At 49.2% G+C, this 22,019-nt stretch overlaps 1 protein-coding gene across 6 annotated transcripts in view; it reads right to left on the reverse strand.

The window, feature by feature from the left end:
- Positions 1–22,019, reverse strand: part of SORL1 (sortilin related receptor 1) — a 138,258-nt gene that overhangs the window by 52,661 nt on the left and 63,578 nt on the right. For 4 of the 6 annotated variants that reach the window (XR_008310998.1, XR_008310999.1, XM_053269302.1 and 1 more), the window contains exons 26-45: positions 21,699–21,824; positions 20,875–20,982; positions 19,429–19,560; positions 17,884–18,015; positions 16,953–17,087; positions 16,355–16,516; positions 14,783–14,932; positions 13,645–13,773; positions 11,459–11,585; positions 10,506–10,675; positions 9,215–9,327; positions 8,595–8,699; positions 7,155–7,227; positions 5,728–5,810; positions 4,782–4,878; positions 3,966–4,150; positions 3,013–3,132; positions 1,890–2,054; positions 1,618–1,792; positions 208–314 (exon numbers count right to left, since the gene is read on the reverse strand). Coding sequence is in view for 3 of the 6 variants with exons in the window: in XM_053269302.1 (XP_053125277.1) it covers positions 208–314; positions 1,618–1,792; positions 1,890–2,054; positions 3,013–3,132; positions 3,966–4,150; positions 4,782–4,878; positions 5,728–5,810; positions 7,155–7,227; positions 8,595–8,699; positions 9,215–9,327; positions 10,506–10,675; positions 11,459–11,585; positions 13,645–13,773; positions 14,783–14,932; positions 16,355–16,516; positions 16,953–17,087; positions 17,884–18,015; positions 19,429–19,560; positions 20,875–20,982; positions 21,699–21,824 (2,594 nt within the window). In the remaining 3 variants the exon portion in view is untranslated. Of the gene's footprint in view, positions 1–207; positions 315–1,617; positions 1,793–1,889; positions 2,055–3,012; positions 3,133–3,965; positions 4,151–4,781; positions 4,879–5,727; positions 5,811–7,154; positions 7,228–8,594; positions 8,700–9,214; positions 9,328–10,505; positions 10,676–11,458; positions 11,586–13,644; positions 13,774–14,782; positions 14,933–16,354; positions 16,517–16,952; positions 17,088–17,883; positions 18,016–19,428; positions 19,561–20,874; positions 20,983–21,698; positions 21,825–22,019 lie in introns of those variants that run through there. The other 2 variants (XM_053269303.1, XR_008311000.1) reach the window with 2 other exon arrangements.

Genomic DNA, 22,019 nt, shown 5'->3' on the forward strand with positions numbered 1-22,019 from the left:
CCCTGGGTAAGCGGTTTGTTCTCTCTCTCTGGTTCTGGTCTTTTAAAGTCAATGACTGCTGCTATCTTGTGTATTTGCTAGTGTTGTCATTTTTTAATAGTCAGCCCACCATGAGTTCTGCTGGGGTGGGGGAGGGAACGATGGGACATAAGGCTGCTTCAGATGCTCTCCAGAGGGGGTGGGGTGGGGAATATGGTCATAACTTACCCGGCTTTCATTAAAGTAAGTTTCTTTTAAGGCTAAACTCTTCCAAAACAACAAGATGTGGTCATTTTCTGCTATAATCTTTAAGGCGTCTGGAGCTGCCAGGGACACTGCAAAAAAGGGGACAGGAGATGAGGGAAAACATTCAGGCAAATGTCTTTACCGTTTCAGCAATAGAGTTGCACGCTTCTCTAACACACTGATGAATATTCAATTCATCAGTTAAGGCCAGCAGACAATATTCTCTTTCCGTTGCTCGTTCCTGGCCTTTCCAAGTTAAAAAGAAGAATGACATCCAAGAAGCATCAACTGGAGATACGAAATGGAAACAGAGAGAAGAGCTGGTCTTGTGGTAGCAAGCATGAATTGTCTTTTTTGCTAAGCAGGGTCCACCCTGGCTTGCATTTGAACGTGAGACTATATGTGTGAGCACTGTAAGATATTCCCTTTAGGGGATGGGGCCACTGAGAAGAGCACCTGCATGCTTCCATGTAGAAGGTTCCAAGTTCCCTCCCTGGCAGCATCTCCAAGATAGGGCTGAGAGAGAGACTCCTGCCTGCAACCTTGGAGAAGCCACTGCTAGTCTGTGTAGACAAAACTGAGCTAGATGGACTATTGGTCTGACTCGGTATAAGGCAGTTTCCTGTGTTCCTAGATTGCTGGGTGCATATAAATAAATCGTGAACAATAATGCCTGAATTGTCACCATAAGGGGCTTAACCTGCAGCTGCCCTTGGAAGTTCATTAGCTTCAGTTGGAGCAACTCTGCCTTTCCTCTGCAGGTCTCTAAACCGTTAAACATGTGACTGGCTGTTTCATTATAATAATAACACTAATACACATTTGTATAGCATTTATACAGCCACTGAGCGAGTATGTGATGGACTAGTATGGCAGCGGAGTCATCAGGATTGGCTTCCTCCCTCCCTGGCAGTTATTTGGGGTGAAAGAAGAAGCATTCCCAGATGGAAGCATGCCTCTTTAGCATGTATTTACGGGCATTTATTTATTTATATTTATATACTGCCCTTCGTCCTAATCTGATTTTATATTGTAACCGTTTTCTAAATGTTGTGAGCTGCCCCGAGCAGTAATGTACTGGAGGGGCGGGGAATAAATGTTTAAATAAATACATGAATAAATAAATAAATAAGAAAGACCCCAGGGTGGTTGACAAGAAGATAAAAACAATTCAATAAAAACAAAACAAATTAGACTGTGAGCCCTTTGGGGACAGGGATCCATCTTATCTTATCTTATCTATTTATTATTTCTCTGTGTAAACCACCCTGAGTTATTTTTTGAGGGGCGGTATAGAAATCGAATGAATGAATGAATGAATACAGCTAAAAGTTTTTAAAAAGAGCAAAGGGCATGTCTCCCTTGACCCTACATACCGGGGTCACTGCTCACCTGTGTTGATTTTCAAGCTGGCTTCTTTGCTCATGTTTCCCAGTTGAACAATGATGTGGTACTTCCCACCTGGCTCCAGTGTCTTGACGATATACTCCACGGTGCTGTTGCGCGTGGTCACCTTGTAGATTCGGTCTGTTTTTCTGATTAAATCTTTCACGGCGACAGCATACAGCTGGAGGGAGCCAAGTTGGGTACCGTGAATCCTCAGAGCTCCTGCCCTCAACCATCCAACATCTCTTGTGAAGAGTTTGCAATACAAAGCATCTTACCATATCTTGGTCAGGAGAATCGTACGGGGACTCCCACTTAATGACAGCGAACGTTTTTGCCAGGTGCACAGAATGAAGATGTCGTGGTGGGAGGCGGTTGTCCGGGATCATCTTCACAACGATGTAGTCGGAAGGTGGTCCTTGGTATGGAGAGATCACACGTACCTTGAGTAGGACAATTATTGGTTGTTATTCACAAGAACTTTCACTTGAATAAAGCAGAAGCAGCAAAAAGAAAACCCACACACAAATTCCTGCTTCAAGGAGATTATAATACACTCTCTTGAGAGCATCTTCCATAAATCACCTTGGTTCATCAGCCAAGCCCACAAATTTTGGCCAAAGGTACCATCTCAGGGGGCGAATGCTCTCAGTGATTTTTGGCAACGTCTGACACTCCAGAGATGGAAAATAGGCGATAGCATTGTTGCACTTACGGCTCTCTCTGTGTTATCATCCCTTTCTTTATTCCTACCCCTAAACAATTAGGGGGAAACTGCAGTTGATTTTGCACAGAGCAAAGGGTCAGGGTTGGGGATTAGCAATGAACAAATTGCTGTATTCTCTCCATGGGGTATTCTTTGGAGGACATTCTTGCCAGTTTTCATTTCCACTCCTCTGACAACACTGATAAAACTTTATAGTAGTTTTTGAATTTTTAAATGTTTTAGAAGCTTTTAACACAAGCTATTATGGGAGGAGAGCTGGTCTTGTGGTAGCAAACATGACTTGTCCCGTTAGCTAGGCAGGGTCTGCCCTAGTTGCAAATGAAAGGGAGACTACAAGTGTGAGCACTGTAAGATATTCCCCTTAGGGGATGGAGCCGCTCTGGGAAGAGCAGAAGGTTCCAAGTTCCTTCCCTGGCAGCATCTCTAAGGTAGGGCTGAGAGAGATCCCTGCCTGCAACCTTGGAGAAGCCGCTGCCAGTCTGTGTAGACAATAATGAGCTAGATAGACCAATGGTCTGACTCAGTATATGGCGGTCACCTCTTTTCCATCTCTAGGGGTGTAGTTCTTGTCAAAAATCACAACGAGCCTTTGTCCCCCAAGATGGCTCATGTCCAAGTTGCATTTGGGAGGTGGGGGTGGGGTAATAGTGGGGAATTACGTCTAAACTCCTCACCAGAAATAAATACTGCTCATCTCTGTTGACGATAACTGTGATGTTGTGCAATGTGGTGGTTGCGTTGTTGGGATTCCGGTAAAGCTCGAGGAAAGATGTGGCATAAAATACTCCATAAACCTATCAAGGAAGGGGAAAGTTAGGGATGAGCAGATTCCACTTGCCATTGTTCCAAAATTGTTTGGGATATGGGATATTGTTTTATTTGAATTTCAGATTTGGGGAATTGAAATGGGCGATAAATTGTGAAAGAAGTCAAGAAATAATAAGAACAAAATTCAAATTATGCACTGTTCCCAGTTTCTAAAATTTCAGGAAGCTGGCCAGTCTAGTCGCTGCTTCTTAACTCATTACAGGCAACTAATGAATGACTTTATTATGTCCTAGCTCCAGGGTTCTCAAACCTAGGCTCCCAGATGTTGCTGGACTACAACTCTTATCATCCCTAGCCACAATGGTCTTTGGCTATTGTGGCTGGGGATGATGGAAGTTGTAGTCCAACAACATATGGGGCCCCAGGTTTGAGAATCCCTATTCTAACTCCACGATCTAAACTGGTATTCCTCAAAAGCCTCACTTCTTATGGCCAATCTGTGTGACCAGAAACATTCTGGGCATGGTAGGCTTGGGTTTAAACCACCTCTCAACTAGGAAGAGCAAGTCACTCTCTCTCAGCCTGATCTACCTCACAGAGTTGTCTTGAGGCTAAGAATTTGCTGTGAGTGGGATGTAAAACTAACAATTGTTAGAAAATAAAAGACTTGTGCATCCTTGACGAAAAAGCTTCGTCAAGCTTTGTGGCACACAGTTCCACTTCTGTGGCACACAGAACATAGTCATTGTCACATGATCAACATAGTCACATGAGTGGAGGGTAAACATTTAGATCAGAGGGCGGGTTCTCCTTCCACCAACTGCTTCTCTTCACCAGAGGAAAAGAAAGGAGTCCTTACCACGTTCCGAGAGCCAGACCAGTTACACTCAACAGCCGTCTGATTGACTGCTTTGGCTTTCAGGCTGGGTGGGGAGGGTCTTGTTCCACTGGTCACCACATGCGCAAAAGACAGAGGGCTGTCACCCAGCTCAGTCTTGGCCCAAGCAGAAATCTCGTATGGTGTTTGAGCCGTTAGGTTGTTCACTGCAGAGCAGAAAAGACTGGGGCTAAGTAGAAATGGGCAGACCAACACCCCACCCTGAGAGTTTCATATAGTGCTAAGCTGAAATGCTTAAGCATTTGATCTTGGGGCCTTCTGCATTCAAATGGTGCGCTCTTCCACTGAACTATGAACATTTCCCGACAATATACGGAGCTGCCCTTACATCAGATCAGACCAAACGTCCACCTAGCTTAATATCACTTCCTCTTAGCTGGTGATGACTCTCCAGACAAAAAGGTTTCACAGCCCTGCTATCCTTGGGCTCCTAGAAAACTTGAGATACCAGGGAATGAAGCTAGGCACGCAAAGCAGGTACTCTGCCACTGAGCAACTGCCCCTTCAGGGCCATGACGCTGCTCTAAACCTGCAGCAATTTAGGAATCTATGGGCCCCAGCCACAGAAATCCCGTTAGTTATAGCACCATTCGTTTTGCTTCCCTTAACATGGGGGTTCCCAGTTTTAGGTCCTCAGCATCATCCCTAGACACAACAGCCTTGGAGGTCCTTGGGAGTTGTAGTCTGGGGAATCCCTGTCTGGGGAAAGCCCCACCTTTCACAGTGTCTTCTTCCAATGGATGCTCTCCGCTTTGATGGTTATTCTGGCAAGCTTACCCGTCTGCATTGACTTTCCCCCTTCTATGGACAAAGATCTTTCTTCTTGTCTGTGGGTGTCGAAGGTCCAGAAAATCTTCACAACATAACCCGTCACCTGTTGGCCAGCAACAGAGATGAGGTGAGTCAAAACAAAACAAAAAATCACAAGGCTCTAAAAGTGAGTGGAGAGAGAAGGATTTTGCCCTAGCCTGATGAAATCTCTAATGATCATGCACAACAGAAATACAAAGAATCCTTGTTAGCTTGTTTAAAACAGCTAATGCAAAACAAAAAAAGATACTCCTTATCTTTGCACCTAAAAATAAATGGAGGTGAGAAAAGTTGTGGGGGGGACTCCCAAGGTGCTGGTAGATTTACTCAATGTTTTAATTGGTATAGGTGCATAAAATTGTTTTAATGTTGCCTTGCGCGTTTCGAGCTCTGCTCTTCTTCAGAGGCAATTCTTCGTTAGATAAAATTAAATCACAATGTTTGTTTTTCCTGGAGTCATACCAATAAAAACATTGAGTAAATCTACCAGCACCTTGGGAGTTCTTCCCTCCTTTTTTTGCCTTCAATTTATTGGTGCTGAGTCATTTCTCTCTCCCCATCTTTTCACCAAAAATAAATCCCTTCCAGACAAACTAAATTTGAGTCCCAGGAATTTTAATTGTGTTTAAGATGCCAGGACTTATGGGGCAGTAGTATTTACTCTATTTGAAAATCACTCTTTTCATCTGCTATGTAGGATATCATCAAATAACAGATGACAACAGAGAAGCTGCATATAATGCTTTACTGTATCATTCCCTGCAAATAAAACCTCCAGACCCATGACTGCACCATCTTTGATTTCTGAGGCAGGCAGAAAACCAGTCCAAAGCACAGTGTTTATATGGTAAGCCAATAATTTTGTTCTTTGGATGCTGGATTTTGATCCGTGTTTGCAAACTCAAATCATTACCGGAATGTTTGTGTCCATCCTCAGGGTGAAGCTTATGGAATTTTCATTGCAACTCTCGATACGGATAGTTGGCGGTGAAATAACTGAGATGGAGAAGGAACAGAGAGAACCTGTCTTCAGCCATGCAACCAAAGCGAATGCTATGCCAGACTGCATTGAAATTCAAAGCACTTTCATGGAAAATTTGTTCCGGGGTTTCCAATATGTTTATTCATTTTAAAAAACCACACATGCCAAAATTGCATGCTATAGAGACTGAACAGAAAAGCTTAAACAGAGCAGGGGTTGTGGGGAGAGGCAGATCAGGTCTAAGACATGAAGGATTTAAAGCAGGCCTGCATAAATAACATAAGGATCCAAGCTGGGGGACCTTTTTGCTGGCCCCCAGGTAGGAATATCCTGCAGCAACAGCACCCCAGAAAGGCAGAAGGTTGTTCTTTGGGTCAGTTCCTTCTTCTCCAAGGAGGGCCATCGCCTGTGCTCTTCAGAAACTGCCTTACAGTTTCTAAGTGAGACAGGATTGGACCATGGAGGTGCCTGCTCCTGGTGCTGCATCATGGGCATCCTTTTAATTTACATTCGGCCCTGCCTATTGAGAGCAAGTGGACCTCACAACCAAGGTTCCCTGTAACAGGGACTCCAAGCTGTTGTTGATTACAACTCCCATCATCCCCAGCTGCAATGCCTTTGGCTGGGGATGATGGGAGTTGTAACCCCTTGACAGGGAACAGTGCTCACAACCCGTCTTTAGAGGATACCCTCCTATACTCTGGAAGAAACCATGCACCCTGATTTCTGCAGCCCAAGTTCAATGAGAGGCTGACTGAAAGCAAGGCGCAAAGTAATTCTAACCCAAATCCCATTTTTTTAAAAAAATATACTTGCAGTGTGGCGAGGTGGGGTGGGGGAAGTTAAAAGATGCGATTAGCAGGGAATGCATACAGGTTTGGGAACGAAAGAACACATGTTTAAGTTGGTGAGCGATTACTTTTTACAATTTGTGGGCACGATGACACTCCCATTGTGAATAGCCCTGCAAGAGGAGCAATGACCTGCCACGGGAAGAGAGGAAGAGGAACATAACGAATGTTCCGAGAATGCCCATGAATATATCAACACGTAAGAAATGTGTGAGAGAGATGAGTGAAGCTGCAATGGTATTTACCCGAATGGAAGACGGCTCTGAATTTAAGACGACCCCCTTAAAAATAGACGTTTAAAAATACAGGCCATGCCTGCATTTATGCAAAAGGAACAGGATTCTGACCCCTCAACTTCTAACATCAAAGAACTTGGAAAAAACCTAGGCTTGGATTCAGGTAAACGCAGTATTTGTGCTCAGACCTATGTATGAGTTTGGGGTTTTCGTTGTTCTTGTTGCCTAGTGCACAGAGAAAGCAAAAGAAACTCATGACTGGATGGCTTACCTTTGCCTTTCACGGTCCGTATGGATTTCAAATCGCTCCAGTTCCCCACTCCACGGCTAGTTACAGCAGCGACCTTTTGAATGAGGAAGTTAGTTAATATGTAAGGAAGAGTGCCGTCGAAATAGCCTTTTAATGAAAATGAAGCAGGTTGAAAGGGGGTGGAGAGGATGGGAGAACAGTTCAGGACCAGACACGAGCGGTTCCTTTACTCTGTGGTAAAGGGGTGTGTGAGCAGAGGCAGACCTCCAGATCACACAGGCACCTATGACTGAAGACCCATATGATGAGAAGCCTCGGGGTGCCTGCAGCAGCTAGCAGTTCCAACAGCCACTATAGCCACCTGCGGAGATACTGCTTCCAACCCTAACTCAGCATCACTGCCGCCTGCTTATTCTCCCTCTGCAAGCACCAGACTTTTTCTTGGTCCTGAACAGCAGAGAGGAACAAGGAAGTTTTCTGTTGCAGATGCTATTCTCACAAAGCTGCCTTTGAAACGGAAGGGTGTTTTCAAAAGGGAAGTTTACTGTGGGGTGTTGCGGGCTGTTTTTAGAGAAACACAAGTGAGGGGCCCATTGTGCCTGGGGGTGATGGGAATCGTAGTCCAGCAACACCTGGGGACCCAAGCTTGAGAAGCCCGGCTCTATCCTGAAGAGGGCATTAGTGTGCACCCACAGTCTAGCTCACACAGATTGCCCCGTTCACTTCAAAGGAAGGCAGATCTCCATACATGCAAAGGAATGGACTCATGGAGCTGCCCCTAACACTGAAGTCCAATGGGTGTCCAGGGGCATAAGAGGGGGCAGCTTCTACCGCCCACCCCCCAGATCGAGACAGTTCCCTCTGAATTCAATGGGGGCATACTCCGGGCGGTGGAGTATTGGACTACTGGCTTTGCCCCCTGCTGCCAGAAAATGTTCTGTGGATGCCCATGACTGGGAAGCCCTTGAAGCGTAAAGTCCCTGCACCCACAGTCTTCACTGAAGCTGGAGGTGGGGATAGCTGGGTTTAAGCCCTAAAGAGTTTAGGCCCTGGGTTTTTAAGAGAACATCTTCTTCGCCATGAGCCCCATCGCCCGTTTAGATCTTCTGGAGAGGTACATCTACGGTTGCCACTGGCTTGTCTGGTGGCTACCTGGGGACGGGCCTTCTCCGTTGCTGCCCCTGGCCTTTGGAAGGCACTCCCTGTTGAAATAAGAGCCTCCCCATCTCTGGCAACTTTTAAAAAGGCACTGAAGACATATTTGTTCACCCAGGCTTTTGATTAGATTTATACTTTTCATACTTTTAAATGCTGGGTTTTTAATGATTTTGATGTTAATGATTTTAATTGTAAACCGCCCAGAGATGCAAGTTTTGGGTGGTATAGGAATACATTAAATAAAAACAACAACAACAACAACAACAACATATATAACAAGGCATTGTTAAGAGATGTACTCACTCTGAAAGTGTAGGATGTGTTGCTCTGCAGCCCCTCAATTTCTGAAAAGTTGCCGGGGGCCCTCACAGAGGACCATTCCTTGGAACCAGTTCTGCTGTACTCTACCTAACAAGATGGAAAAGGAACAGTCCCTAGCTCATAGCAACAACAGAATTCAGGAGGCAAACCTGTTAAAGCTTTGCGGAACCTAAGCAGGTTTTGATGTGGCCAGTGCCTGGATGGGAGACGGACGTGTGCCACCTTTGGGTTCAGTCCCTGGCAGCATCTCCAGGTAGGGCTGGGAACGCCTCTTGCCTGCATCCTTGGAGAAGCCACTGCCAGTCTGTGTCGACAAGACTGAGCCAGATGGACCCCATGGTCTGACTTGGTACAAGGCAGCTTCCTATGCTCTTCCTGTAGTGAGCGGAAGATGGCCCTTTCTCTCCAGGGCCATCTGCCTCCTTCCAAGACACGCCCTGGGCTCCCAGCTGTGCCTTCAGCACCGAAATGGGAACCCAAGGACCCACCCCACTCTCTTGAGGGCAGGCAACTGTCCCCTGCCCTGCTACCCTGGCCTCGCCGGCATTTGTGCGGGGTTCCCATTTGGCGTGGCTGCAGAATAACGGCTTAAAAGGACTTACAACGTATTCTCTGATCAGGCCGTGGGCGTTGGCTGGCGGTGCCCACTGGCAAGTTACGGCCCCTTCGGCGTCCTTCTTCAGCAACAACTGAAGGTGGACAGGGGGGTCCGGCACTGGGGAAAATAAGATGCAGAGGGAGGGGTTATCAGGGGCAACCTAGGCACAGGTATCCCTCCGTATGTTTTTATAAACGAAAAGGGCATCTTAGTTAGAGCTGTTCTTTTTCAGCAGAACTTCGCCCCCCGACCCACCCACCCCCAATTATTGGATTACAATTCCCATGATTCCCAGCCACACTGGCCAATAGTCAGGGATGATGGGGAGCTGTAGTCTGACATCTTAGGAGGGCTGGAGTTGTGCAGCCCTGGTTTAGAATAGCAATAGCAATAGCAATAGCACTTACATTTATATACCGCTTTATAGCCGGAGCTCTCTAAGCGGTTTACAATGATTTAGCATATTGCCCCCAACATTCTGGGTACTCATTTTACCGACCTCGGAAGGATGGAAGGCTGAGTCAACCTTGAAGGCACTAAATGGGAGGAACTGGGGCGGCCAGGGCTCCAATCCAATCCAGTGTTCTTCTGGATTGGACCCCTGGCCACCGCCGAGGGTCCAGGGGGGGCTTTATAAAGGGAGGGAAAGGGAAGAGGGCCTCTGCATTTGAACTGTGAGTTAAACTGAGCTGGCCCTGCAGTAGCGAGCACGAATTTCCCCCTTTGCTAAGCAGGGTCTGCCTTGGTTTACATTTGTATGGGCAACTACATGGATTGAATGCTTTCGCGTGCTTGAATGCATTGAATGCTTTTGAGTGTTTTTAGCTATTCTCCTTAGGGGATGGGCCCGTAGCTCAGTGGAAGAGCAACTACCTGCTTGCATGCAGAAGGTCCCAATTTCAGTCCCTGGAAGCATCTCTCCAGGTAGGGCTGGGAGAGACCCCTGCCTGAAACCTTGGAGAGCCTCAGCCAGCCATTGCAGACAAGACTGAGCTAGATGGACGAAGGATCGGACTCAGTTATCAGGCAGCTTCCTCTGTTCCCAAGAGATCTCATCCTGGTCCACCAACTGCAAAAGCCACTCAAAGGCACCTTTCCTTAATTCAGGAGTAGACAACCTTTGGCATGCCAGCCGCTGTAGAAGTACAACTCCCATCACCCCCAGCCACAACCTACTGTGGCTGGGGATGATGGGAGTTGTAGTTCAGCAACAGCTGGCATGCCAAAGGTTGCCCACCCACCCCTTCTTTTCTCGCACCACTCTGCTGCCCTTCCCCAGTGACTGCACCACTTACGTCCTTCCGGGGTGCGCAGGGTGATGATGTCGTTGGTGTTGTAGGCTTTGCTCAGGCACAGGACTTGCACTTTGACCTGATAGGTGGAGTCTGGTTTCAGCACTTTCAAGACACTGTTGGTTTTGTTGCTGTGGGTTTCTAAGGATTTCCAGACACTTTCGCCGACCATCCTGGATTTGGGAATTCAGAGAAGTAACAACAGCAGCTGTCTCAGAGGAGAGCTGGTCTTGTGGTAACCAGCATGACTTGTCCCTTTTGCTAAGCAGGGTCCGCCATGGTTGCATATGAATGGAAGTGCACTGTAAGCTATTCCCCACAGGGGATGGAGCCACTCTGGGAAGAGCAGAAGGTTCCAAGTTCCCTCCCTGGCAGTGTCTCCCAGATAGGGTTGAGAAAGAGATTCCTGCCTGAAACCTTGGAGAAGCTGCTGCCAGTCTGTGAAGACAATACTGAGCTAGATAGACCAATGGTCTGACTCAGTATATGGCAGCTTCCTCTGTTCCTCTCTGGTTTGGAATCTGGGTAGGCACAGAGGCCTTTTCAATAGCTCAACATTTTGAAACTGGTTGATGCAAACAGCCTCTGTCCTCTTGAGCTAGTGGTTCCCAAGCTTGAGTCTCCAGATGCTGTTGGACTACAATTCCCATAGTCCCGAGTCACAAGGGCTGAAGGCCATTTTTCCTAGGTAAAGGTGAGAGCTGTCTTTTGAGTAGGCATGCATAGGACAACACTGGAATCTCCTTGGGGCAGGGACCTGGGTCAAGAAGACTGTCATCTCCTTGAGGCAGGGACCTGGATCTAGTTTGTTGTATCTGTTGCTCTCCAATTTGCCATGTGCTCCAATGGCATCCAAATAATCTCAGGTTCAATCAGATGTTTGCACACGTGATTTTAGAGATGAGACTTGTCCTGGGGATTTCCAAACCATGGGCACAGTAAAACTGCCAGGTTACCTGTAGTGGATACTGTAAACACAGGAAGCAGGGGGCATCTTTTTGGGCCGGGTCCAGGTTAAAGTGATGTCGCCTGAGAAGTCAGCCATCCACTGGAGGTTCTGCACTTTATAGACAAGGGGGTCATCTAAGGAAAAAGAATGTGAACCTTGTAACTTTAGTAGGAATTAGGAAATACAAAACATTGATGCAAAGTACCTGAAGGCAACAATTACTATTACTATTATTAGAGTTATAGCTAGGAAAATCCTTGTTCTTTATTTTGAGTTGCTTCGAGTTCACTTCCAATGCCATTCACAGTCACCTCTTGGTCCTCTTCAGCTGACACGTTCCTTTTGGCTGTATTAATGAAATTTAACCAATGCTGCTAGCTAACCAGGTGAATAAGAACCAATCTCTACGTCTGGATAAATCACAGGGCATAAGATTCCTGGGACCGTTCCAGTTCAGATTGTTCCATAATGGCGGCATTTGAGGAAGAGAGAGAGCTGGTCTTAAGAACATTAGAACAGCCCTGCTGGATCAGGCCCAAGGAAGCCCATCTAGGCCAGCATCCTGTTTCGCACAGTGGCCCACCAGATGCCTCTGGAAGCCTACAGGCAGGAGTTGAGGGCAGGCCCTCTCTCCTGCTGTGACTCCCCTGCAACTGGTACTCAGAGGCATCCTGCCACTGAGGCTGGAGGTGGCCGATAGCCCTCCAACTAGTAGCCGTTGATAGCCCTCTCCTCCATGAAGGTATCCAAACCCTTCTTAAAGGGTCTTGTGGCAGCAAGCATGAATTGTCTCCTTTGCCAAGCAAGAGCTGCCTTGGTTTGCATTTGGATGGGAGACCACCCGTGAGCACTGTAAGGTAGTCCCCTTGGGCCTCTGCTCAGTGGAAGAGCATCTGCATGTTGGCAGCATCTCCAGGTAGGGCTGGGAGGGACTCCTGACAGTCTGTGTAGAAAATACTGCCCTAGATTGACCAATCACTGACTCCGTATGGCAGCTTCCTATGTTTGAATAATTAGCTACTTTTTAAAAACCCACAACTTCCTGCAGGTAAAAAATTAGCATTTCAGGGGGAAAGCTAGGCCCGTGATAGATTTGTTTTCCATGAACCAGGAGATTTTGATGTGAGGGAGACATGAGATGTACAGTCCTCCCCATCCGGGAATCTGAAATGGCATGGTCCTGGAATCTGTAGCACGTGATTTCTTGGACTGTCTGAAGCCTGTTCCAGTATCCCGGGAAGGCGCCGACACCCACACAAAGGGGGCTCACACTTTCACTGCTGCCGCCAAAGTCCTTCCTCTTTAGAATTCTGTCCAGGCTGCCATCCTGAGGGGCCCTGCCAGCAAGCAGCGTCTGGGCAGTCTCTCCCAATCAATATTTAATTAAAGAATTAAAAACTGATGGATGCTTCGTGGTCCCTGCGCTACGGGGGGAGAAATGGCGGAATCTCAAAGGGGCGAGGAGAGGGAGGAGAGGGAGAGAGAGCGTGATCGATCACTATTAGTGTTGCCATTATCTAAGTCATAATGAATTGAGAGCCAGGGATTTTGCTGACAAAACAGCTTCGTGTCTGCAGGGCTCGGAGGACGGAAGAAAAGAAAAAAAGGTGGAGAGACAGCATTCTCCATGCACCTCTCTGAAATCCAGTCGACCCATGCAGCAGAATGAAGCAGTTCAGTCTTGAGCTTACAGTAGGGTGGTCTGGACCATTTAAGACTGCATGCAGGGGGTGCCATTATGAAATGCCCCCTGTGTTTAAAAAAAACCCTAGCACTAGCTTATCAGAGATAAGACTGAGATAGAATCCACTTTCCATCCTTCCTTCCTTCCAAGTTCTACTTACGGTGCATCCTCCTCTATCCAGGAGATGTGCTCCCTGTTGAAATAAGAGCCCCCCCTCCATCTCTGGCAACTTTTTAAAAGGCAGTTAAAAGATACATCTCTTCACCCAAGCTTTTAATTAGATACTATTCTAATCGCTTTTTAACACTGGTTTACATTTTAAATTATTGTAATGTTTCTAATCTTTTTATTTTGTTTTGTTTGCATGGTTTTATTGTAAACCGCCCAGAGATGAAAGTTTTGGGCAATATATAAATATGTCAAAAATAAATAAATAAAATAAAATATACTCCTCGATCCAAACATGGACGATGTCACAGAGGGCCTTATGATTCCTCTGACTCACTTACCGGTACAGTTTCTTTCATCGCTGCTATCTGAGCAATCCAAGAAGCCATCACACCGCTCCACCATCGTGATGCACGTCTCCCCATCTTGGCATTTAAACCCACTTGGACACGACAAGGTTCTGCGAGTCGCTGGAAGACAAAGGAACACCCAAAGCTGCCTTACAGTGAGTGAGATCAGTGCTCCATCCAGCTCAGCGGAGGGAGCTCTCCAAGGTTTCAGGCTGAAGGGCCTTCCCAGTGCTGCTCCCAAAGCTCCTTTAACTAGGGACGAAACCTAGGAAGCTGCCATAGTCAGACCATTGGTCTATCTAGCTTAGTATTGTCTTCACAGACTGGCAGCGGCTTCCCCAAGGTTGCGGGAAGGGATCTCTCGCAGCCCTATCTTGCAGATGCTGCCAGGGAGGGAACTTGGAACCTAGAGGCTCTTTCCAGAGCGGCCCCATCATCTCCTAAGGGGAATTTCTTAAGAGTGCTCACACATCAAGTCTCCCATTCATATGCAACCAGGGCAGACCCTGCTTAGCTAAGGGGACAAGTCATGCTTGCTACCACCAGACCAGCTCTCCTCTCCTAAGGACTAGGTATGCCAAGTCCATGCTCTACAATTCAACTGTGAGCTTCCCTATGCCAGGTTCATAGGGACACTTCTCTGCTCCATTTTGGCACAAGGAACGGGTGGGTCTGATCCTTCGGTTTCACGGGTATACTTCTATCCAAAGCAGGAGGCCCAGATTACAAAGTTGTGCTCTCCGAAGTACAAAGCATCAAGCTTGGGGATTCCATGTCTGAATTCTGCTGCTGGCTGTCACATCCAAACTCAACATTCAGTTGACGTGCTTTAGAAGGCTGCAATGCAGGAGAGCTTTTGGCTAAAGGAACCCAAGGAGGAGAGCTGGTAGCGAGCATGAAGAGTCCCTTTGCTAAACACGGTCCACCGTGGTTGGCATTTGGATGGGCGACTGACTACATGTGAGCACTGTCTGCTGTCAGATATTCCCCTTAAGGGATGGGCCCATGGCTCCATGGTAGAGCATCTGCTTTGCATGTAGAAGATCCCAGGTTCACTCCCTGGCAGCATCCTGCCTGAAAACCCAGAGAGCCCCAAAAGGTGCCCACTGCAATCCCAGGAGGCACTTACGGCAATTCAGTTCGTCTGTCCCATCCTGGCAGTCCTTCAATCCATCACAGCGTTTCCAATTTGGAATGCACTTCTTCATTTGCTGGCACTCAAACTCAAACCGACTGCAGTGGCCGGGAAAGGCGGCGGAGGGCGATGTTGAGCTGGTTGCTGGAGAGCAGGGGGAAAGCATCATTAAAACCGACTCCCACAGGAGAGGTGGGACGGGATGCTGCATCCTCACGGTGCTCTGCCCTCAGCAGTTGTTGTTTTTGTTGTTTAACACATTTCATTAGTCAATCAGTTCAGTTTGTTGCAGTCAGTGGACCAGAAGGAGAAATAAGCAACCATCATGTGTGCAACACAAAATATGGAAATTAAGAGTCCGAGATTCATGAATACAGAACAAGAGACTCAGTCCTACCATCTGCATGACTTCACAACTTGCTTCCCCATTCTTCATTTCAGGAGTCCATACTATGCTCCGTTGCCTCCCATGCCGCCAGATGGCAGCCTCCGCCAGTTTAAGGAAGGCAGCCACAGCACAGCTGCCTCCCTCTCTCCTGGCAAGAGGCTGAATCACATGACAGGTTCTGGTTGGCTACTTCAGGGGAATCCGTCTGCATCTTTACTTCTGGTTCTCCCAGGCTCTCCCCTAACTTGCATCCTCAGGGAACACTTTCCACACCAGTTCATCTGCCGAAAAATTCCTGGTAGGGCAGGGATTCCTGAACAGGGTCCCCAGGCGCTGTTGGACTACAACTCCCATAATCCCCAGCCGCAATGGCCAAAGATGCAAATGAGAGCCCCGTTCTAGGGGGCGTACCTGAATCCTGTGGGGTGCTTAGCAAGGCTCATCTGGATTAAGAGTGAGCTCTGGAAAATCCCCAGCACTATCCTCTAGCTGCAACCTGGTAAGGCTGGGCATCAGACGTTCCAATGAATTTGAGGCAATTTCCTCGTGCTGTGGAGGGGGCAGTGTTTCCCCGCCCCATGGCCCTCCCTGTGCAGTACCTTCCGTTTCTGGCACTGAGATTTGCGCTGGAATTGGAGGCAGCTGACCAGCGCTCCCTGTAACAGGGATTCCCAGATATTGCTGACTGTAATTCTCATAATCCCCAGGCAAAGGCTATTGCAGCTGGGGATGATGGGAGTTGTAGTCAGCAACATCTGGGAATCCCGTTGCAGGGAACACAGCACCTGAGGCTTGCTGGGAAAAAGCACGGGGATGCTGGCAGGATGTGCAAGGGCACCTGGGAAGTGTAGTTCTTCCTAGTGCTTTCCCCTTTTAAATTCACAGGCATCGGAACATCCTATGCACAGCCCTAGAAATGGGTGCACTATCATTGATCTCATTGGGCAAGTTCCAGAGTAACCACAGGACTCCCAGTTAGGAACCAGTTCTCTAGCTTTCTGCAAATCCCTCACTTCACTTTGCCCCCTTCCACGCCTCTTCCACCTAATGTTCGCCTGTAAGTTCTCCGGGCGAGGAATGTCGTATTCCTGAGTTCCGCCCAACACCTGGCCCATAGATGGTGCTAGACAACGTTCCCGAAAGGGAGCTACCGCAGCAAATAGCGGGGGGAGACTCACAGGCGGTGGGACAAGCCTCCTCATCGGAGCCATCGGCGCAGTCCCGATATCCATCGCAAACCCAGCTATTCATGATGCAGCCGCCGCCGTTGCACCGGAAGTGGTTGGGCGAACAAGTGACAGGGGCCACAGTGGCGACAGGAACGATCGCTGAGCCTAGGACTGAACCAGCGAGACATCGAAAAAGCCCTTCTGGGTCAGACTAATGGGTCATCCAGCCCAGTAGCCTGTTTTCAGCAGCAGCGAGCCAAAGCTCATGAGGAAGCAAGACAAGGAGCAGCCCTTCGTCCTCGAAAAAATGGAACTGCAGTCACCCCTGGCAAACCTGGTTTGCACCATCATCCAAATCTCGGTTTAGTGTGGCTTACCAACATTAGCATGATTGCGCGGACCCATGCGAAGTTGGCTTATGGCTTGAGATGAATCTGAGATCCCCGCCTTGGTGTGGTTTCACACAATTATGCTAACGTTGGTAAGCCACATTGTAAATTGCCCTGAGCCACCTTTGGAAGGGTGGTATATAAATCAAACAAAACAAGCAAAAAAAAGCACCTCCAGGGAGTGACTGCAATAAAGGTGCCTGCGTCCCACCCCTTACCTCCGCACGCCTTCTCGTCCGACCAGTCCCCGCAGTCGTTCTCTTTGTCGCACTTCCACCTGTTTGGGATGCAGTGCCCATTCTCGCACTGGAACTGGTAGTACCGGGAGCAATTCGGGGGTTCCGTTGGGTTTTCTGGGGAGGACAGACACTTTAGGTCCCACCTGCTCAGGACCACTAAGAAGCACGGAAAGCCTGACCAACCCGCCTGGAGCGTGGCCCGAGAGGAGAGGGCCCAGGCAGGCCTGGACAGGTCAGTGAGTGTTGCAAGGAGAATTGAGGGGAGCAACAGCAGGAGAGAGGGCATGCCTTCATCTCCCGTGCCCGGGCTTCCCAGAGGCATCTGGTGGGTCACTGTAGGAAACAGGGTGCTGGACTAGACAGGCCAGGGGCCTGATCCAGGGAGGCTCTTCTTACCGCATTCACCTGAATCCAATACTAGGTTTCTACCCAGTTCTTTGATAGTAGAAACTTAGGTCTTAGCAGACCCAAGTGTATCAGAGAGAAACACAGGAAGCTGCCATATCGGTAGTCAGACCCATGGTCCATCCAGCTCAGTACTGTCTACACTGACTGGCAGCGGCTTCTCCAAGGTTATGGGCAGGATTCTCTCTCCGCCCTTGCTGGAGATGCCAGGGGTTGAGCCTGAGACTTACTGCATGCAGATGTTCCTCCACTGAGCCATGGCCCCACCCGCTAAGGGGGAGATCTTACAGGGCTCACATGCACTCTCCCATTCAAACGCAAACCAGGGTGGGCCCTGCTTAGTAAAGCCTGCCTCAAGAGGGCCCTCACATTCGGCATCTGGCAGGGCTCCTCCTCACCCATCCCTGCGTCACTACATCAGCAAAAAATTTTCAATGGATGGAGGGAGAGAAGGAACTCACCCCCTCCGCTGTTGGGGGGGGGCAATAAAGCATTTCCTGCTCACCACAGTTTGCCTCGTCAGAGCCGTCACCGCAGTCATCCATGCCGTCGCACTTCCACACCAGGCTAATGCACATGTCATTCTGACAGCGGAAGCTGAACTGGTCACATGTGCGGTGGAACTCTTGGCCTTGAGCTGCAAGGAACAGAACACACCAAAACAGGGGCTCTGGAACTCGGGTACACAGACGCTGCGGGACTACGGCTCCCATAATCCCCAGCCACAACGGCCTGCGGCTGGGGGAGATGGGAGCGGCAGTCCAACAGTACCTGGGGACCCAAGTTCGAAACAAAACAAAGTCGCAGCACCTGATTCAAGCTGGCAGCTCCCTGCATCCTTCCCTCCACAGTGGGCTGCCTCTGGAAAGCCACTATCCCAAGGGTCACGGTTTTAGTTGCTGACCCCACCAGCACTTACGACTACCCTATACATATCGCTTTTCAACAAAGTTCTCGGAGCGCCTTGCACAGAAGAAACAACAAGGAGAAGATGGTCTCCTGTCCCTAAAGGCTTCACAGTCTAAAAGAAATACAAGGTAGATTCCAGCCACAGCCACTGGAGGGGCAAGAAAATAAAGACATGGGAAGCTGCTTCCTACTGAGTCAAACCCTGGGTCCATCTTTCTCAGGATTCTCTACACAGGCTGGCAGTGGCTCTCCAAGGTTCCAGGCAGGATTCTCTCCCAGCTCTACCTGCAGATGCTGCCAGGGATTGAATTGGGACCTTCACCTACAAAGCAGACGCTCCACCCCGGAGCTACGGCCCTATCCTCAAACTAACATTGGAAGCTGCCTTCTACTGAGTCAGACCCTTGCTCTATCTAGCTTAGTATTGTCTGCACTGACTGGCAGCAGCTCTCTGCGGTTTCAGGCCGGAGTCTTTCCCAGCCCTTCCTGGAGAGGCTGCCAGGGATTGAACCTGGGGCCTTCTGCATGAAAAGCAGGTGCTCTTCCATTGAACGATGGCTCCATCCCCAAGGGGAATATCTTAATGCAGGCAGTGCTCGCATGCAGTCACCCATCCAAGGCAAACCAGGGCAGAGCCTGCTTAGCAAAGGGGACAATGGCTCACCTCCGAAGGGTCTTACAGCAGGCAGTGCTGACATGCTGTCACCCTCCCACATACAAACCAGCACAAACCGTGCTTAGGAAAGGGGATCATTCATGCTCGCTGCCGCAAGACCGGCCCTCCACCCCCTGGCCGCGGGGATGTTGTGCTGGGGCTGAACAGAGACAGCTGCTCTCCCTCTTGATAAAATAAAAAGGACCACTGCTTTGGAAAGGTGCCTCTTTGCCCAGTAGCAGGGGCACCACCTCTGCCTCCGCCGTACAGGTGAGCTAGGTCTGCCCCAAGGCAGGGCCACGCCCATCTGCTAGAGATACGAATCTTGGCGATGTCTCTCGCATCCCGTAAGGAGCAGTTCCTCTGTTCTCTCGGCTCAGCAACCAGATGCTTAAGGAGGAAAGGGGGAGCTGCTATCACTGCACTGCCCCAGCTCTACTGCAGGAAACCACATGTTTGGGACACCGTCTTAGCCACTATGCTTACAGCACCCGGCGTAGGCAAGGTCTTCGTCTGAGCCGTCCCGGCAATGCACGGTGCCGTCACACACCATGGAGTGCAGCAAACACTGCTGCCGGTTCTTGCACACAAAATCCGTGTAACGCGTACAGAGAGGCTCTGCAGAGAGGCAAGCGAAGGGAAGGGGGAAGGAGTAGAAAACAGGAAGAGAGCAGGGTTTCAGTGTCTCTCAGCCTCGTCTCCTGGACTTTATTCTACTTTTTCATTGTTTCCTTGGATTACCGCTCAGACATTTTTTTTTATTCTGTAGGCCTAATTTATCCACAGCGGTAATAGTACTTAGCATTTACGCTTGAGGGTTTCTCTGTTTCCATAATCCACAAAAGGCTACCTCCAATATGTATGTACTTGAAACCACGGGACTGCTGTGGAAACTCACCCATAACGTTTTGTCCGTAAGCACAAATCTTCTCCCCAGAACGGAGCCTGGGGGAAGCCAGTTCTGCATGTTGGGGGGCAGAAACTGGCTGTGCACAGTGCTAATTGGCTAGCGGCCTCTGGCTTCATGACCCACCTGGGGAATTTTCAATGTGTTAAGAAGTGTGTGTGTGTGTGTGTGTGTGTGTGTGTGTGTGTGTGTAACCAACCAAATAAATAAATAAAACAAAGTTTTGGGCAATCATTGTAGCAAATACACTTGGATGAGGGGGGGAGGCATGAAGCCTGCCTTCAGCATGGATAAGGAGCAAGGCAGACAATCAGTGTTTGATTATCTGATAGGTATGTCTGTCAGAAGCACAACAGAGGGACGATGTGTGTGCATGCACACTAGGGAAAAAACAAGCTTGATACGGGGGGGGGGGGGGACTGTAGCTGGTGCTCTTTTTTAACATCATTCTTGTGCAACCCAAGTCTCAATTTCTGCATGTTACAGCTTTACTATTCTTTTAAATTGACCATTATTTGACCGATACCGAGTCAACTGACCATACGTGTTTTGACGAGGCTCAGTGTGGCCAACCCTAGTCAGAAAGGAGGATAATTCACGTGATTTGGCAATTGAAACTTCCAGGCAGAAGCTGGTTTTTGAGCCAAGGGATGAGAGAATGCAACCCAGAGACTGACATGAAACCTTCCAAGTCCTCAGCCAAGTGGGAGATCCAACAGCCGCTGCTTCCACCCCCAGTTCTCTTCCTGGTCCTTTTGGCCGCGCCCTCCCCGACTGCCCTGGGGCACGGCTGCCATCCTGCTTGTTACAGCAGGGTCAGAAGAGGCGGGGCCAGCTGCAAAGACCATGTGGAGTAAGAGAGCCGGAGCAGGAGCAGACGTGGGTGCAGAGTTTCCTCCTTCACTGGGGAACTGAAAGGCTCTGCATGCTAACTGGGGTGGCAAAGAGTAAGTGGTGCAATAGACCAGGCTGACACCCTGGGGAAAGCCCGCCACTGTGGGGCACGACCCCTCAGGCACACTCACCGCAGTGCTGTTCATCGGCGCCTTCTGAACAGTCACGCACGCCGTTGCAGCGCTTGCTGGAAGGGATGCAGGTCCCATTTGGACAGGGGAATCCGTTGCACTTCTTCTCTGCAATGCAAATTAACACACAACAAAATAATACCAAAAAAGACCAAAAATAAAAAGCAGACTGCAGACAACTTTTGACAGCGCCTGCATGAACATCCATGAGCCACTGGAGCAGGGTGGGGGGGATGCCACAGAGCAAGGGCAGGCAACACTGGCTCGCCAGCTGGTCTAGCAAGGTAAGAGCAATGTTGCTCTAGAAGCTTCTTGGATGTACACACCTGGTTTCCTCCTTCCCTTCCCTAGGAAAGGCCGTTTCTTAAAGGGGCCGTGCCTGATTTCTTGTGCGTTGGCTCTGGTGGTGCTGTGGGGATGGCGGTGGGGGGCAGATCATCAAGAGATCAGGTTCTCCTGGTTCTCCTGGTGTGTGTGTGTGTGTGTGTGATGGGGCTCAACAACACAAGTCACCTGGGGCCCAGGTCACAGAATCTCCCCACCCCATCTCCTCCCCTGAGCAGCCTGCCTCTTCCCCCAGTTTGTGGGGAAGGCCCTGCAACCTGGAGTCAGGATACACTGCGAGTCGCAAAGCAGACAGTCCAGCCCATTATTGGAGCAGCTGCCTGTTCCCGATCCCATCTTCTGCCTCAGGCCCCTTTGATTCTCACCTGCCCGCTCCAAAACCGGACCCCGCCCCCAGCTAAGGCCAGCCTCGGAGCCCGGCAAAGGCCTGGGCGGCCCTCTTGAACCCTCCCCGGCTGGCTGAGAGCCTTTCTCCGTACCGCAGTTGCTGGGGTCCTCATCAGAGCCGTCCTGGCAATCGGCGTCACCGTCACACGCCCACCTCTGTGGGATGCAGTGCCCATTGTGGCACTGGAAGCTGGAGGCTTCGCAGGTGTGGGAAACTGCTAAAAGGAAGCACATCGAGGAGGGAGCTGAGAAGCCGCCCAGAGCGAAAGAGACAGCAGGCCAGGAGCTTCCTTTGGTCCATTCCTTTCCGTCCACCCATTTTCATTGGATGATTCTGAGTTTGGGCATTATGGAGGGAGGAAGAAAACTGCATTCCTACCCATCTTTTCTTCATGGAATCCTTAATTTTAGAA

This window comes from Hemicordylus capensis, chromosome 8 (genome assembly GCF_027244095.1).
Source record: "Hemicordylus capensis ecotype Gifberg chromosome 8, rHemCap1.1.pri, whole genome shotgun sequence".
Classification (NCBI taxonomy): Eukaryota; Metazoa; Chordata; class Lepidosauria; order Squamata; family Cordylidae; genus Hemicordylus; species Hemicordylus capensis.